The sequence below is a fragment of the Parasteatoda tepidariorum genome, chromosome 10 (assembly GCF_043381705.1).
Source record: "Parasteatoda tepidariorum isolate YZ-2023 chromosome 10, CAS_Ptep_4.0, whole genome shotgun sequence".
NCBI classification, from domain to species: Eukaryota; Metazoa; Arthropoda; class Arachnida; order Araneae; family Theridiidae; genus Parasteatoda; species Parasteatoda tepidariorum.
Genome location: NC_092213.1, coordinates 2,833,456 through 2,852,493, shown reverse-complemented (window position 1 = coordinate 2,852,493; position 19,038 = coordinate 2,833,456). Strand labels below are relative to the sequence as shown.

Sequence of the window (19,038 nt, the reverse complement as noted above, 5' to 3'; positions counted from 1 at the left end):
TTAATAAGAATGCATGAGAATCTAGGTTTAAAAAATGCCTTTTTTGGGAAAAATAATAAAAAGGAGAAGTGTTGGAAGATTCAGAAAAGGATGGTTGAAGGAATCTGAGCGAGACCCGAAAATCATGTAACTTAAAAACTATGGAAAAAAAGCTGAGGATCGAAGAGTTTGGAATTTTGTGGTGAGGGAAGCCAAGATCTTTCATGGGTGATAGCACCAAGGAGTAAGTAAGATTCTTAATATATACTTTTAAAGAAATAAGCCCCCAACTCCTTTCTAAAAAAATCAAAGCTTCACTAATAAAAAAAAAAAAAATACTATGAATTTTTTTGGATTTATTACATAGTAAAATGTTATCAAAATAGAAATAACGATATTGCCAAAAAGTTAATAGAAAATTAAAATAGTGTTGAAAAAAAAAACGTGTTAAAAAATATTTGGTAAAATGATTGTGTTGGGGGAGTGCACTCTCTTCAATACAATCTATCAAGAAAATATTGGAGGCATTTATGATTTACATGCAAATATATAAATGTCAGTAACAGCAATATTTTAAGTTGCTTACCCCCATCAAATATTTCTAACTACGAAGATTTTTGTCATGCGAAAGGCAATTTCAGCTGAACCAATTTTATTGGTACGTCTTAGGATAACAAAAAAAAAAGAAAGAAAGAAAAAAGTTAAAGTTGTTTTTGTTTAGTTGATGCCTTGGGCTTATTTAATAGACAATTCCATAAAGCAATTAGAAATGTTCCTTATATAGCATAAACCTTAAAATTTGTTTGTTTAGTTGATGCTTTAGGTTTTATAATTTTTTCAATTATTTATAGTAATCTAAGAAAATTGCAGCCAGTTTATCATGGCTTGGTGATGTTATTGCTTTTTTAAAGCAAATATTTTTGCAACCAAAGTACTTCGAACATACATTTCTCTTATTTATTCTAGCTGTGCTCTAAATAGTCCAAAGAAATTTATGCCTCCATCTGTTCCAAAACGGGCATTTTTTTAACATTATATTTTCCTACCAAAGTTGGTAAAAAATGAGTCAAATTTATAGATTCTTTACGCTACATTAGAAAAACTCAGTAAAACCTCCTGGACAAATATTGAGTAAAAGAAAAAAAAAAATGCCACAAAGCATTAACTTGCAATCTTAGTTGCCCCATCCCTGCTTAAATTTAAGCAGGAGTGAAGTTACTAAAAATGATTATCCAGAGCTTGTTTAGGTCAAATTGTTCAATAAATTAATATAATGTTGCTTAACTCTAAAAATATTTCTAAATAGCTGTATGTACTTATACATATACATATTATAGCAATAGGTTCAACACATTTTCAGGTACATAAAACAAATAATCTTTACAAAGGGAAGTTCGGATAATGCAAGATTTTTTATTTTGTTCAATTTTGAATTATTGAAATTCTACGGCAGATATTAATAATCTTGTCAACAATAAATATCAAAAAAGAAAATATCATTGTCATTAAGCAAGGCTGAAACAAAGATTTATTCATTTTCTTTTAAAATCATTTATGTGATTGAATATTATTAAAAAATCAGTTGATTAAAATAATAATTAATAAATCTGTTGAATAAATTTGCATCAATATTTTAGGCAAATTAATCTCATCAGTAATCTACTCTACAATCGAATTTTTTGAAATAAAAATTTCTTATGAAACACAAAGCAATAATTTATCTTTAAAACCAAGTTAAAATAAATTTATTGCTTTGTAAATTATGATAAATGATTTTAAATAAGAATTTTTCCTAAAAACAATAAAGAGTAATGACACCTTACATTGGCTTGCATATTTACATGAATAAGAAAGTCACAGTTCATTATAAACTGTATGAAAATTTAGAAACATCTTGAATTTAGTGTGACTCAGCATTTAATACTGTCTGCTCCGTTTATGCAAATACCATTGGTTCCAGCTAACTGTATTTAAATATTTATTTGATTATAAATGGAATGAAAAAAATCAATCTTAAATGCTATGTTATTACAAAATTTTATGTAATATTTGTATGTAATACATAGCATAATGTTTTAAGGAAACTAATTTTAATAATCAATATTACGCGATGTAAAAATTAATCGATGCGAATAAAAAGTATTACACACTATAATACTATTTATTTTTTCCCAAAGAAATCTGTAACTGGAGACTGTTTTGAATTTTTCAGTTTCTAAATGGTGCGTGACTCAAGTGTGTCAAACAGGGGTAAAAACCCCCCTAGTTTAGTATATAAATGCTAACAAGATTTGATTGATTTTCAAACCATCCCTTGACCTCTTTGGATTAGGAATTGGACAGGAAGTCCCTATCAAAGTGTCAGTGTATTCTCTCCTGAACTGGAAATTTCATTTTAGCAGCTGAAACATTTCTTTTTAAAAAAAATAATTTTTCTTCCCCATTCATGCAATTAAGGGAAAACATGGCAACCATAAGTATTCTTTTAAATGTGAAAATTTAACAACGGTTTTTATATAAATAATTTGGTTCAATTAAATTTTATTTGCAAAAGGGGATTATTCAATAATTAAGTGGGGAGGACTGCAGAATCTGATATCTTAAAAAGAAGATAATTATTTTTTTAAAACATTTTTTATTAGAATATCTGATAATGAATAAAAACTACAGAAGGATGAACATAATAATCATATACAAGATGAATATGTAAAAGATACCTATAATGATATGAATTCAAGCATAAGTCAGTTTCACATTCTTCATTTTATACACATGTTGATTGGCACTTTAATTTTTACAGCGGAAATTTAAATTATTAAATCTAAGTATTATTTTTAGATTTGCATTGCTATTTATACTAATTAAAATTATTAACTGAACATTACCATAAGGCACAAATAATATTAATAGAATATTAAATGGGGCATAATAATAATCTAATAAGCAGTGGAATCTAAAAACTTGAAAAGATTTTGAAACATAGAATTATATTTTTCAGCCAGAAAAATTATGAATAGTGCTTTCTACATACAAGAGAGAGTTTACAATTCCCATTTTCTATAATAATTAATTATTATATTGCTATATTTGATTTCATGTACTGATTATTGTTAAATTAAAAATATTAGTGTCATCATTACAAAATAAAGGTAAACAATGAATACACAAGTTTATTAGCACATATGCAACATGAGCGCCTAATTTGTCAGGGAGAAGAAATTAAAATACTCAGTTACAAAAGGTCTTAATTTAACACATAAAGTTTTTTTTCCTCCATTAGCTAAATAGCTACAAGAATAATTTTTTAAAATTTCTTAATATGTTTTTAACTTAACTGAATTTAAACCAATGATGATTCATAAAAAGTAAGACAAACAATAAAACAAATCAAGAATGACAAAACACCATTTACTTCCCAAACAAGACTACTTATTCCTTTTTTTATTAAAAAAAATATACATAAATTAATTAATGAAATATTTATTTGAAACCATTAGAGTTGAATAAAGAAAATATAAATCTTAAAAAATTGGAGAGTATATCGTCATTTATTTATTTATTTCAATTGCAAACAAATTACACAAACGATAAACTAACAAAATTTTTAATTGGAAACAGAAATGATCAAATTCCAGTATTTGTTTATGTCTACTCTTAAATTGAAAACACTATCCATAATTAAAAAAAGAAAGAAAAAAAAATCAAATTCCAAAAATTATACATTTAAAACCAATTGTTTTGGATGTGAGGTCTAATATATACAGTTAAGATTTTAAAACAAGAGGCCTGGTAGGTAAGTGGTAACGCTTTACGTCCTCATGCCACAGGTCTCATCCTCAGACTGACAAATGTTGACTCATTCCTTCAGTGGGTCAATAAAACAAGCATGCTTGGGACAGTGGAGGTTCTGCGTTCGGCAGATCACCCAACTGGAACATCTGGTTTTGTAAGCCAGAGTCCAAGATCAAGAAAACTGGCATGGATACAATAAGCCTTGACCGTCCATGGGCTATTACCCCATTATTAAATACAAGAAGCTTGCTAATACCTTATTTCCACTCGTAACTTTAAACTTCCTAAGATATGCTTTAGATTTCTGCTTTTAGAACATTTAAGCTTTCTTAAGTTTGCAAGTGGAAACAATATTTCAATTAGTTTTTCCATAAAAACTTAATTTTTTATTTCAATTAATTTTTTATGTTATACTTGAAAAATAGTAAAAAAAAAAGAAATATAAGTTAATTCTCAAAAGTTAATGAATAATTCTTTAGTTAATTCATGTGTTAATGAGTCCCACAGAAAGTGCCATAAAATAAATGTTAATGTGAAAGGTCTTTTTAACAAATTGATCATTATGGATGAGTTATAAAAAGAAACATTAAGTTCATGTAATGAAGGTTTGTTTTTCAGTAAAGATCTTGTTTGTATTGATTTTGGTTTTATCGTATGAACAACTGTATTTATATGTATTTAGAAATAAAGCTCTTCTGAAAATTTTTATATAAATTTGGCAAACTTTATAAAACCTGCGATTAATTTTAATTTTATACACATTCTTGTCAACAATATTGCTTATTCTAGACATATTTCGAAATTGATTCTAACTTGGCACTCATTAATATTCCAATTATCAGAGACAATTGATAAATTTTTTCTTTTACTCTATTCTTGATTGTAAGCGATATTCTATCTAATATTACAGTATGACATGATATGCAGTGCTATGAAGATAAGAAAAAAAAAATCAAATTCATAAATGTAGAAATTTTTGACACCACTAAAATTAGCTAAAATTTTTCTGAATTGCAATCGATTAACAAAAATGAGAACAGCAACAGAATCTAGAACATTAATATAATAATAATACTAATTTAAAATAGTGCAAATGATTAGTTATTCTGAAAACACTGAAATGGCATTGAGTGTAACATAAAATTTTGATACTGGATAAAATTTTTTTAGGTGCTGATTACAAATATGTTACAAATATAATAATACATATATTCAAATATAGTAATATGCTGCATAACAGAAAGAAAAATATTGTAGCAACTGAGCCATCCCAAAGGCGCAATGGGAAAGCATGACAATAAAAATTTTATTTTTTGTAGTTCTTTTTCTTCTCTTTCCATTCAGTTTTCTAGCCTTTAGAACACAATCTACAGATGTGTTTTTTTTTTCTTTAACAAATACAATATATTGAATCTAAGAAAAATAAAACTATGCCATTCAAATACCATAAGATTATTTGCTGCTAAAGTTTATTTCATCGAAATCATCATCAGTCTCAATTTTCATCAGAAATATTTAGAGATATAAAGATCCTTATAATTTTCAAAATTAAATTTTAATACAAAGAGATAATTGTTTCACATGTTTTTGCGAAGAATTTATAAAAATGGACCTATTTTTATGACTTACTACGTACCTTAATCAGTATCAATAATAAAATTATTGGCTGTTTTTTTAAAAAAAAAGTATAATAAAAAATATACAAAATCAAAAGTATTTAGAAAAACTTCAGAAACAAAGCAAAAATCAAAGAATAATTTCAAAAGAATATAGAAAAAATAAAATAGTGAAAAGAATAAACAAAAAATTCAAAACCAAGTATAGTTTTGAAGCAGTAAGCATTTTAAAGATATTCCCACTATATTTACCTGAGCATCTTTTTCTTTCTATTATGCAGAGGGGAGAGTAGGAACTATTCAATTTGCCTCAAATTAAGCACCTCAAAATCTTTTGATTGCTCGATATCAGTATTTTATGTTACACTTTGTACCATTTTCTCATAAAAACTATTCCATATGAAAAAAAAGAGAGCTGTTGGAAGATGCACAAACAGCAATTAATCAATAAACATTTATCTAGCATGATGATTAATTTGACAAATATATTTACATATCAAAGTTGGCTATAACTAGAATCTTCATTTAAGAAGCATTTATAATTTACAGGCATTTAAAATTTAAATAAGTTCATTTCTTTTTACTCATAACTGAACGGCAAATAAATATATGAATTTCAATCGCATTTAAAATATTGAAATCAATGAATTAAATACATAGTATAAAAATTTTCTTTAAAAAATATTATTAGGAGGTGATTTATTTTTAACTCATATATTTTTCTTTCACAACAAGAATAGGCATATTATTTAAAAAAAAAATTCAATAACTTTAGTTTTATTAATCATTGATAAATTGTAAAAAGTACAACTATCAATGAAACTTAATACTCTTTCAATTTCAATGAATATTTGAAATTTTTTTTTTAAATCATTGATTCCCTTAGTGAGATTCATTAGTCATTGATTCCCTCATTCTCTTCCCTGAGAGCTGCTAGAAACTAATGTTAATGATATTCATGAGTTTATTGAATAACATATAAAAGAGTTTCATTTATTTTTATCTCTTATTTATAATCAGTCATATTCTTACTTATGTTGGAGGGCTGTGCAAAAATCTTAAGAAAAAAAAAAGTGCCCTGACTCAAAGTTTGGGAACCACTGCAATAGCAGAAGCAAACAATTTTACAGAAACTAGGTACTATAAATTATGTTCAATGCAAGAAAATATTTCAAAATTTCACTAATTCATAATAGTTACATCTATTTATTTTACACTAGTTAAATGGAATAAGGAAAAAGTGTTACAAAAATAATGATATTTTTAAATCATTATAATTATTGGTATATATATATATTTCTCTATTGATTGTCACCATCAAATAAGGTTTCTGGTAGCTGAACCAAGTTTGAAGTTAAAAGGGAATTATTTATTTTTAATTACTTATTTAATTTACAAATTATTACAGTGTGATAATATACAATGAAAACTTAAATAAGAAAAAAAAAACTTTTCCAGAGATGCTATTTAGGAATTATTTTTTAAACATTTCAATATTATATTTTTTAAAGGTTTCAAAGTTAGTTTGCTAATAAATTTTTCTTTTTTACCGAAATTTTTTTTTTTTTTAGAAATTAGTTATACATGTAATCCATTAAGTTATTTAATTATTCTTTTAAAGAAAAATGTGAAGTTTATTCTCTTTCAAAATATAGGATGGTATTCTGAGTTTATTCAAGATATGTTCGGATTTATGTTAAAAATAATAAAATGGTACATCAGTAAAATAAATTTTACAGTTTTCAAAAATTGAAAGCTATGAATGAAGTATTTAACAAGGAACTAAATATCCATGTGCTAAAAATGTTACTTAGTGGTTTTGTGTTATTTACAACATCAAAAATATCAACATACATTTTACACAAGTAAATGAATTTTGTTAACTTAACCTGACTTATGCATGAAATTGCACATAATAAAGTTTACACCCTAAAACACATTACATAGTCTTGATTTCATCATAGCAGCCAATTTGAAACTAATACTACAAGTTAAAATACATCAGCACCTGATATCCATAGTATATATAAATATTTTAAATCCAATTTAAATACAACAACAACCAAATAATAACAATTATTTATAAAATGACTAATATATTCTGCTCAATCTTGAAAATAAATATATTTAAGAAACCCTTTTGTTAATATACACACACACAGGTAACCAGTCTATATATTTGTGAGGAGACGACACAGATGAATCTTGGTAGAACCAAACGTCCTTTTTAATGGTGGTCCCACTAAGCTTTAATGAGCACACAGATCAATAATGACAAGTTTGGTTCATGAGCTGCTCGACTTGTGCTGTTCGTAATACGAGAATCTTTGATAGTTGTCGGGTGTGTGGGCAACTGAATAAGCTGGTGGAGCATCTCTGTTAATAATTACCTGAAAATATTTGCATGCTATTTAATTTATTGCATAAGAAAATTTCCATAAGCGCGTATTATCCATTAGCATGATAGGGTATACTACTTCTCTAAACACAAGGAAGATAGGGTTTTCTACCTTTATAAACACAATGTATCCAAAAGGAAAGAATAAACTACTTCTATAAACACCAAATGCTATCAAAAAGGAGACAGAATGCTATGTCTATAAACACCATGTGTTATCAGAAAGGAGGATAGGATAAATTACTTCTATAAACATCAAATGTTACTTCTATAAACCATGTGTTATCAAAAAGATGATAGCATACACTTAGTGCTGTGTAGACTAAAGCACAAAAATGGACATAATACAGTTTCAATCAAGGTGTTAATTAAATTTGATTAATAGCTGGGGTGCTTTCTGGTCAGTGTGTTTTTGAGTTTATTGGAGAAACTAAACATATTTTTTTCATACACTTAGTAATCTGATCATAGAAATTCATTCTTTGGGTTATTGTGATGTAACAAAATACTTACATTTCTTTGAATTACTTAAATATTTATTTTTTAATGCAATAGAGTCTCTGATGTTGCCAATGAAAGAAACAAATCCAATCTGTGGTTATGTTAACTTTTTATATACAAATAATTTTAATAAAAAGTTGAAACAGAAAGATCCACATATTTGCAATTACTCAAAACACTTAACCAAAATAAAAACTGCAAAATTATTCAACTAAATTATTATGCTAAAAAGAGATAAAATACTTTGAAGCTATTCTTTTTGAAGTTTAAAATTACTATTATTAACACTTATATTATATTATGCATTAATTAGCAACCTATTTTCAAGTTGTTATAATTATAAAGGAACTGTTATATTATAGCAATTAAACTTTCACTTAACAAGTCTTGAGACCATTTTAATAGCGTGAACATAGCAAGCAATAGCGTGGAAAAAAAATGGAAAAAATTGATATTTTTAATGTAAAACAAATAGTGCTTCTACTTACATTGTTTAAAGCCTTGTCATCATCTAAGCATTTTGTTGGATAATAGCCATCACCAGTAGTTTGGAGGATCACATAAGAAGAGTTGTTGTCATAACAGTAGCGGAATAAACCACCACAAGCAGAGAGAATTAAAATCATGAAGACAACTCCAGCCCTATCAAATTTAATATTTATGAGCAATTGGGTAAAATTTAGTCAAAAACATTATATATATATAACATTTAAATAATTAATTGAAGGTAACCCAAAGTAGACATGGAATAATTAAATTTACAATGATAACTTTCAAAGTTCGGAAATAATATACAAATTTTAAATACATACAAAACTTTGTATCTTACCAAAAGTACCAAGGAGAGTAGACATATTCACAACACAAATTGTCTCCACAACAATATTGATCCTCTTTACATCTATAGAGGAGAGAATTTTTTAAAAATCTATTGACAATATGCAACAACAAACAAACATGTAAATCCTTAGTTCTATACAAATAATCTGCTGAAGATTTTTCATGAGCCTAAGTTGAAAATTTCACTTTTACTGAACCAATAATTTTTAGTGTTGATAATTGAGGCAACTAAATGCAGAAATACATTTTGTGGCTGAACTACAAAATTAAAATTTCTGACAATCAAAATGAATTTTTTTAACAGAGTCTGAAAATTTTATGAGCATTATTAATATTCACCTGAGCAATGAAAATTCAACAGTCTATAAGATCATTTAAATTTCATTTATTGGTCCAAAAATACAAAAATGGTAGACTAACGTGAAAAAAAAAAAACTTTTAGCTACATAAGTACAAAAGTTATTGCCATATTTTAAGATGAATATATCAACTGGCATAATTCAGTTATTATACATATTTAGGCACAATAATTTAATTTTAAACAACACATGGTTTTTATTTCTCATTTCTTTATGTTGCTTTGACAACAGGCTGATTGCAATTTACATATTTGAGCAATTACTTTTTGACATACTTGATTGGCAACAATTTTATTGTAAATTTAAATGCTTTTTTGGTAGTACTGTAGGACAAATTTTCTTCTGATTTTTTATAATCACAAAATTTTAATATGATAATGCCAATATTTCAAGTAACAAATTTGTCATCCAAGTTACTAGCATGAACTCCAAACATTAGAGCTGTTAAGATAAAGATGAACATTAGCAAGAGAAATAGCAAATAATGTGAATTAGGCAATGGCATGATTAAGTATGTATAGGCAAAGGGCTAACTCTTTAACTAGATGTCTCTACTAAGAATATTGCAATGACTGCTCAAAGCAAGAAAAAAAAAAAAAGCCATCTAATTTGGAAAAAAAAAAACCTTGGAAAGAAAATATTTATATACATTTATAAAAATCTAAATCCATATTTTAAACTCATCTACATAAGCGGAAATCTTTTATGGAAAAAAAATTATAACTTCTAACAAAGTATTAAGTTTTTTTTTAAATATAAATAATTTTTATATTTTAATAATCTAGAGCTTCATTATTAAACTATGTTAATTATATCAATGGTTAGACACTTAACACAAACATAATATAACACTTACAGATCATGGTTGCAGTAATAGGCAGAAACCTGAAAGAAAATTTAATAGTTAATGCATTCATAACAAAATATGAAAATGTATTGCAACAGCAAAACTTAAAATACAAAATAAGCACACAAACTTCAAGTTGACATTATACCATTGATTTATCATTATTATTAAATTTTCTAACAAAAAAAAAGATTCTTATTTACAGAAACAACCCTAAAGATTTGGCAAAACTACAACTTTTTTCTCTTCTTTAATTATAGGAACTACTTTCGAAATATAGTCAAACAAATTACTTTTACAAATACAAATTATTTTGGAAATACAGTCACTCTATCTTCGTTGGATAGCTTAACTTACACCCATATTCAAAATTTTTTTGAATGATACTGGCTCATTTAAGCAGGAGAAATAATTTATGTTTATTTATTCATGCTTAAATGAGCCCGTTTATTATTTTAAAGAACTTTTTTTATCAATTTGTTCCTTCAACCTTAAATTTTTTTTATGGCTTACTAGAAAGCGAATATTTAATTTAAGAAATGCTAGGAATCTATCAAATATTTGTGATTTTGTTAAGTGATTAGTGCTTTTTATATCCTAGGAGAAATAAAGTACATCATAAATGATGGAGCAAAATATGCTCCCTTCCATTGAAATAACATGAACATACTCTTTTAGTGCTTCATGTGTGTACATTTGTATTTCTAAGTATGGCAGTTTAAAGTAGAAGCACACAATTTTGAAATACTAACAATTTGTTAAACAGACAAAGTTTTTTTTTTTTTTTTTTTTTTAAAAATACAACCCTGTTTTCATATTTCTTTATCACACTAAAATAAATATATGCTGGTCAGGGGAGTTCAATTTGCGATTACAACACTTGTCTATATCATCTGGGAAGAAGACCAAGTCCATGTCTAGACCCTTCCCTTGCTCAGTTGTAAAGATATTACTACAATATTTTCCCCTTACAAAATATTTTTCACATTTAATTGTCAAAAATTGTTATAATGCTTCTTTCAGAACAATGTTCAATATAATTTTTAGTTCTATATGGTTTCCAAATTTGAATCCGTTTGAAAATCAAGATGGGAATTAACATTCTTTCTTCTTTTATGAGTATTCAAGCGTCGATAGTCGAATAATGCGAAGTGTTGTCACTGGGAAAGAGTTCCGCTCTTCACCAGCAGTAGCCCTTTTTGATTGCCAATATTATCGTTATGAACCTTAAAGGTAGTTACCCTCTTCCACATTTATGAAAACAGATTACATGTAATCTGTTTTCAAAAAATTACATGTAATCTGTATTAAAATCATATGTAACGATTTTAATAATAAGATTTCCAGAAAATAATGCAATATACAACTGCTGCAACCATTTATAAAAACTATCTGCTCTGGAATATCAATTGCAATTCTTATTTTAATGCTTGGCCACAGAGGCATTCTCATTACACATATCGTCGGACTCGTCTAAAAATTCCACCAATCAGATTCAAACAATTAATTGCATTTGAACCTTGTTTCCTTACTAAACTACAGGAGCCAGCATAAACTCATGTTTTTTGTTTAAATTGCATTACTCACTACACCACTTGTTTCAATCCTACTTCACTACAAACTACCAATAGAAACAGGGACTAAGTAGTTTCGCTCTTAATACTTCTGACCATTGAGAACCACTATTATCCAACATTCTTGGTACCTGGGCTACACCAGAAAACTGAAATTGTCAGATAATTGGGTAACCTTTTTAAAATCGATTTTAAGCGTACATAAATATTGAATTATATGTAAAACTACTTAAAACAATTAGTGACAAAAAATTTTTTTAAAAATAAATCCGTATTTGTGTCTTATTTTTTTATTATATATAACAATACAATAGCATAAAAAAAATCATTAATAATTTTTTGCTTTCTGTTTGCCGCTTTCTAGCAAATTTTGATATTGTGGTTATATTACTGAATTGAATGTTTAAGTTTAAATATACACATTCTAAATATGAATGAATCAGTTTAATTGAGAATCGTCAGTTGCAATAATGATGAAACATGTATTGGGACACTTTTTACATGTGTCAGATAATCAAGCAATCAATGATCAGATAATCCAGGTTTTATTACATTTGCACATTATTCAAGAAATTAGAAACAACCTACTCTACATTTACTATACACAACAATCTTATATCAATGCAATTTAAAACCTACAGAATACGAACTTAATTTGACATAGGAAACCCATTGGTAAACTGAGCAGAATGACATTTCTTTTGTGAGTCATAATTTAAGATTTTATAGGGGAGATTTTCATATAGTCATCTATGGCAGAATAGCCAAGTCTTAGCTACTTTAGGGCAGCGGCGCGTGAAAAACTAACACAGAAAGGGGTAAACTCGAAAGGTATTACTCGTAACCATCCCTGGGCAAAGGCTTTTTTAAAAATATATGTGTAAGTTTAATATCTATTTGGCACCTTGGTGATTGTAGTTGGCGTGACAGATCACCATATTGAAATATCAGCATTTTATAGGTATATATTGAGAAAAGGAATGTTTAGGTCTTTATACAATGCAAATATTTAAATGCATCTAAAAGAAGAAATTGTCTGCACTTATAATAAAAGTTGATTTTACTTGAAATGTCGGCCAAAAGTGGGAAAAAATAATTGAACCGTTAACACGTACAATAATAATATGTACAATAGTTATAGATTTAAATGTATACAAGGGATAAAAAATGGTTTTAAAATCTGTTTTTATACGAGATAATATTATACAAGCATTCACATTATTAATATGTGATATATAACAGTTAAATTCAAATCAAATCAAACTTAAGTTCTGTTTAAAATTTGCTTTTAAAGTGAGAAATTTCACTTTATCAAGCTAACATTAGCAATGTCAATTAGAAATTAACAAATTAAAAAAATACATTGAATACAAACAATAAAAAAGTAACGATGTGCTATATTTTAATGAAAACTTAAGTGTTACTAAAAACAAATGCAAGATTAAAAATACAGCAATTAATCTAAGTTATCCAAACACATAATTTAGCTACACCTTTCATGTACTATTTGTTATTGGGAAAAACTGATTTCTGGTAATTGGAACTATTAACATGTTACAAAATCAGTAAGGTACATTTATTTAACTATTGAATAATACCTGGTTCGTTAAAAGTAATATATTTATCGAAAATAATATAAACCGAGACACGTCGCCGCCAGTTCCCATTGTTGTTATTATTATTGACATTTACAGACTGATGCCGTCTACGATTTCGAAACCAAAACACCTTCTACATTTTTTGAGTCAGATTTTCACTGCATTAAGCGTTGTAAGGAGCAATGGGTCGTTATCGTGATTGCGCAAGATCAGTTCAGACCACTTTAAATATTTACTCAAATTTTTATTAGATGGCGCAACTATCGATTTGTGACTACTGAATTATATATTATTTTTATATATTCCCAAGTAGCATCTGATTTAGATAACATCAGAAAACCAGAAAAATTTAACTTTACCTTGTATATCTTTCGAATATTAGAACGATACAAAAGGTCGCTGTTTTCTCAGCAATATACAGGTTATACCTGTATATTGCTGAGAAAATATCGACGTTATATTTTATACAAACTAATATTATCTAACGTTCGTTGTAAAATTATTTTGCATTGGTTTTGGTGCATAATAATATAAGATTTTCTGTATTGTTGTGAAGCAATAAAACATGGAGCATTAGTTTTATAATGTTATTCCACGCCTTATTTGCTTAGCAATACAGAAATACTAAATAAAATTATAATACCGAATTCTGTTATGATCAATTTTCCTCCCTCTTATTCCAAAGTATAAGTTATGTCCAGTTGATATTTTTGAATAAATATTTCAAATTTATTTAAGAAATAAAATTTGAGTGGATGGTGTTTTCTACACTACGCTGCAAGTTGGGTACCGCCTAAATTTCCGGGTTACTGTTTCCGTTGTATTTTAAAGCTATTTGGCATCATTGTGTTTTGAGATTCTTGCAAACAATGTATTTGATTACTTATTACTTGTATTTACAATGCTAACAATACTTGTGTTTACAATGCTAAAAGTATCAACACTAACTTAAGATGGTGCACAGCGTGCAACAAGAACAAACAGAAATAAACTTATGGAAAGAGGCCATATCAAGACTGCCAAAAAAGCGAGTTATTCAAAATCTAGCAACCATGTCACCTTTTTTAACAATATATTTCTAAATAACTAAAACAAATTTTTACTTCAAACTCACCAGAATTACATAATAACATAATATCTTATGAAATACGGCAGATTTGAGCTTAGAAATTATCTAATTTATTTCTTTTATTGAAAACAAAATTATCCGTTTGAAAATATCGCCTCGTAGAATAACATGTAGTTAGCAGCTGCAAACTTTCTAATCGGAATTAGAGCAGGTATACAGCTCGAGATTGTTATTGTTTACATTTCTACTGAAAACACCATCCATAGCTAAACTTTTATTAATATATTTTTCCTTTCTTTTTTAGAGAATGAGCTTTTGGATGTATTTAATATTATTAATTGTTTTCAAGTGCTTATTTTTAATTTTAAATTATAAAGCTCTATTATAATTATAAAGATCTATTTACATTTGAATTTGCGATCGCAACGCTTGAGTACGCCCTCTAGCGGAGGCCTGAAAATATCAGGCATTTAATTCCATCATAATCATTGGCAAAGTCTGATGCCATTTTCTTAGCAGCAAATAAGAAGCAAAATTTCCCTAAAGAAAAGGCAGAAGAACTTAAAAAAACGACCCAGTACATTGGTATATCTTTCCGAAATGGAACGCGCCCAACATTTAAAGAAATTTCTCAATAATAATTACCTTTCTATTATCAACAAACATGCAACCGATAACTTCCATACTGTTACAGATGTGTGTATTACGGTAAAATACATTTTTCTTTGTCTTCAATTGATTACAAATTTAAGTGAAGTGAACATTGCTTACTTTATTCCAATGAATAAATGTAATGTCAGAACATGCAGAACTGTAGTTATAGAATAGTATATATTTCTGAATCTATATAATTCGGAAAACAACAATAAAGAATCATCCGAATAACTTAAAAAAGTATAATTTGTGCTGATTATTAATAAATTTTTATCGTTTTCTTGGTAAGTATTTTTTAATTTTGATGATAAATTTCAACTAGAATTCAGCTATTCTTTTTTTAAGTTACATATTGAAATTCATATCGAGATCTTGCAAATATAAAATTTTACTTTGTGGTATGTCATCTTAAAGTAATGAAAGGATAATCTATGTACGAGTATATATTATTTGAGAATAAAGTTTTCAAACGAAGAACAAATCATTTTGGAATTCTCTGGATTCATAAATCAGGTAAGTGTTAGGATTCTCATAATAAAAAATTTTACTTGTAAATAATTTTTTTTTATTTGATGATAATTTTCTATAGAATGGTTTTCTACGACCGATTATGAATTAAAAAAAGCAAGAAAGTTTTTTATTTTAAATTGAGGAAGTTTTGGAACTGTTATTTTGTTTCGTAAGCATTCTTTATTTTACGTTTTTTAGATTCTAAATAATGATTTTTATTGAAACTTAAAATTTTTTGATAAAACTTTTGTCAAAATTTTTTTTTGCAAAATTAAATTATATAGAATTATGGGCTTATATATACTTTTTGCTTATTTTAATGTTTGAAGTAATATGATTCTTAAAACTATGGAATGCAAAGTTTAAATAGGCCTTTCATGTTATATCATTAAATTTAGTAAAATACTTCTCAGGCATTATGTTTTAACTCTAATAAGAAGATACATATTCAGTTTTTCTGTTTATTTACAAATATTTTTCCGATGTGTTTTGGATGTTCCTTCTCTAAAAAAAAGAGATACCATTTTATTTTCGCTTACACAAGAAAGAATATCAAATATTTTTCTTTTCTAAATTTAATAAGCTACAACAAAGAAGGAACGTTACAATGCTGCATGCTATATTAAAGACGTCGCCAGAGCAACTGAATGACTATACATATAAAAATCGCAGGTATTAGTCTCTTACAGCAACGCCACTTATAGTTCGAACTAAGCGGAAATTTTAACTTTAAATTTTTTCTATCCATAAAATACTAAAATATAATTGTTTAAATTTTTAAGTTGCCATTTTTTGTAATAATTGAGAAAATACAGAAAATAATTTAAAAAATATTTTAATTACTTACTTTCATAAATTTTCGTCAACTTCTTTTTTCTCTGAAATCAAATGGAGAAATACTTAAGTAACTTTATTCTTTAAGTAACTGAAATTTTACTTAACAAAACCCCAGAGACAAAACTCACCCAGGCAGCAAAAGGACATTATATAATACTTCCGTGCTCCCTAGACTCCTGAAAAAACTCTAGACTCCTGAATTCTATCTTCTAACATTAGGGCTAATATTATATAAGATCAAATAGTATTCGATATAACATTCGAGCATTTAAAATTATCATCTATTTCAATACTTTTGGTCCAGCTCCACTTTTTTGTGAAAGGGCATCGCATATTACAAATAAATAAACATTTATTTATGAAAGAACGCAATAGATTAAATATTACTTCATTATCATTATTAGCTAATGCAATTTTATGCCAGAAAATGCAAGAAAATATGAGTGGAAGTAAACTCTGTTCGCGAACGATGTAAAACTGGAAAAACTTTTTCAACTGTTGAATTGTAACTTCTTCACGATTGCTGACATCGCCATATAATTCGCGATCGACAGCTAGAATGAATCGCTTAGATTTCTACAGAAATTTTTTACTAACCTTCATAAATTTCAATGCATATACATAAAATTTTAAAGTAGAAACGTAGATAGTGTTTTTCCTTTAGTTAAAAATCAGCTGGAAAAGTAATATGAAGCATTTCAATGAAAAATGTGTTAGAGAGGATGGTGATTTAGAAACATTTAGTGTCCTTAATAATCTTGACAGTTTAACCAAAGCATTCAAGAATTAATTAAATGATCATGTATCTAATAAAGTCAGAAAATATTGTGATTGTGTTCCTTCTTGACAATGAGTAGTTCACGCGTAGTAGTTGACTACTATGTTAAAACGTATTGTCTAACTATAAATAATAAATATTGCAGTTAGTTTAGAATGGGCTCGTAAAAAATTTTTTTTTTGGTTATTCGCATCTGACAGAATTTCTCTGCATCAATGATAAATATAAAAAGTAATTTTCTTTAAACAAGTTTGCCATGTTAAAATAATTATTAATTAACCGACTACTTTTCAGTTAAAACCATTACATTTTGGAATGTTTGAAATTTTATTCCTTAGACAATACTATTGTTACTTTATTAAAATTTTCTGTTTTAAATATTGTAAAACAATAAGTTAAGCGTCTTTATTTAAACTTCTGGAAAATTGAAAAATAAACAATAATGTGGTCTATTCAAAGTGAGTTTACGCTGAATGAAGAGCAGTGTTGAAAAGGAATTATAATTTTTATTTTAAAAATTTAAAAAATAATGTGAGCATTTCCTGTTGGGCTTATGCAACATACAAAAATATTTTGAGAGTTCAGTGTCATTGCGCTTTATGTTTAAAAAAAATTAAAAAGTATTGAATTTGAGAAATATTTTTGTATCACTATATAGTGGAATACTCACTTCAATTAATATATATATATATTCAATCAATCAATCAATATATATATATATATATATANTAGTTGTTATTACGATTATATATATATATATATATACATTTCATGTGAAATGATTAAAGTTTGAAATAAACATTCAATGCTTAATAGTTTTAAATTTAGTGTTTTCAATGTAACTTTTTTTTCTCATATAATTTTAGCTTCATCTGCTGGGTTAGCAAGCTAATCTACCAGGAAGGAAAGGGCTTCTGGACACTGCAAATAGACGCACTCTGGTAGGAAGTTTGATTCTGTCAGAAAACAGAACAACTGGTGCTGTATCAGCACCAAGCTTCAAAGGCTGTATAAATAAAGAAATAATAATGATACAAAGTTCTTTACTTCTTTTTAAAAATACTCAACAACTAACTTTTTTTAAAAACCAGATGTCATATCTTCTCTCAATAATCTTGCGTGAGTTCATTGAAGTAAAATTTTACTTGGAAATGTACCGTATTTCCGGAAATTCTTTTTTAGGAAGAAATTGTTCCAAAATGCTTTTTTCTTCTCTCACATTTCAGACAAGTCTCCGCGTGCCGTCATCTTCTATGCCACAATAGTTTTATTGCGAAGAAAGAAAGCAGTGCTATTTTTCAGGAAATGAGAAAAGTAGTTTCTGTCGTCTGATTATGTTTAATTGCATAATGCACGCTAATTTTGTACTGATTTGTGTACTGAATAGTGAATATATTTGACTTTAATTTTTTATTTACATTACATTTATTTCGTAGTCTCCATTTAGGTAAAATTTATTTTGTTAGCTCATAAACTGTGCTAAAGTAAATTGTATACAGTGCGCCAGAAAAAAAGGGACAACCCTGAATAGTTTTTGATCTAATGATCGAATTATCACGTTTTAGGACTCAATCTTAATGGCTCGAAGGGGTGACCTCGTATATACAAATTTTTGAGAGCAGACGATAGTTTAAGTTAGGAAATCAGACACAAAAACGTACTTTCTCTGAATAAACGTGCCTTTTT

General features: G+C 27.1%; 1 protein-coding gene across 1 annotated transcript; it reads right to left on the bottom strand.

Annotated features, from left to right (window-relative positions):
* Positions 1-5,104: 5,104 nt before the first annotated feature.
* On the bottom strand, positions 5,105-13,666 carry LOC107436972 (uncharacterized). The gene is made up of 5 exons (XM_016048817.3): positions 13,505-13,666; positions 10,342-10,370; positions 9,116-9,187; positions 8,775-8,928; positions 5,105-7,777 (listed from the first exon to the last, which is right to left on the bottom strand). The coding sequence occupies exons 1-5, from the start codon at positions 13,592-13,594 to the stop codon at positions 7,673-7,675; spliced, it is 450 nt and encodes a 149-aa protein (XP_015904303.1). The 5' UTR covers positions 13,595-13,666; the 3' UTR covers positions 5,105-7,672.
* Between the last annotated feature and the right edge of the window lie 5,372 nt (positions 13,667-19,038).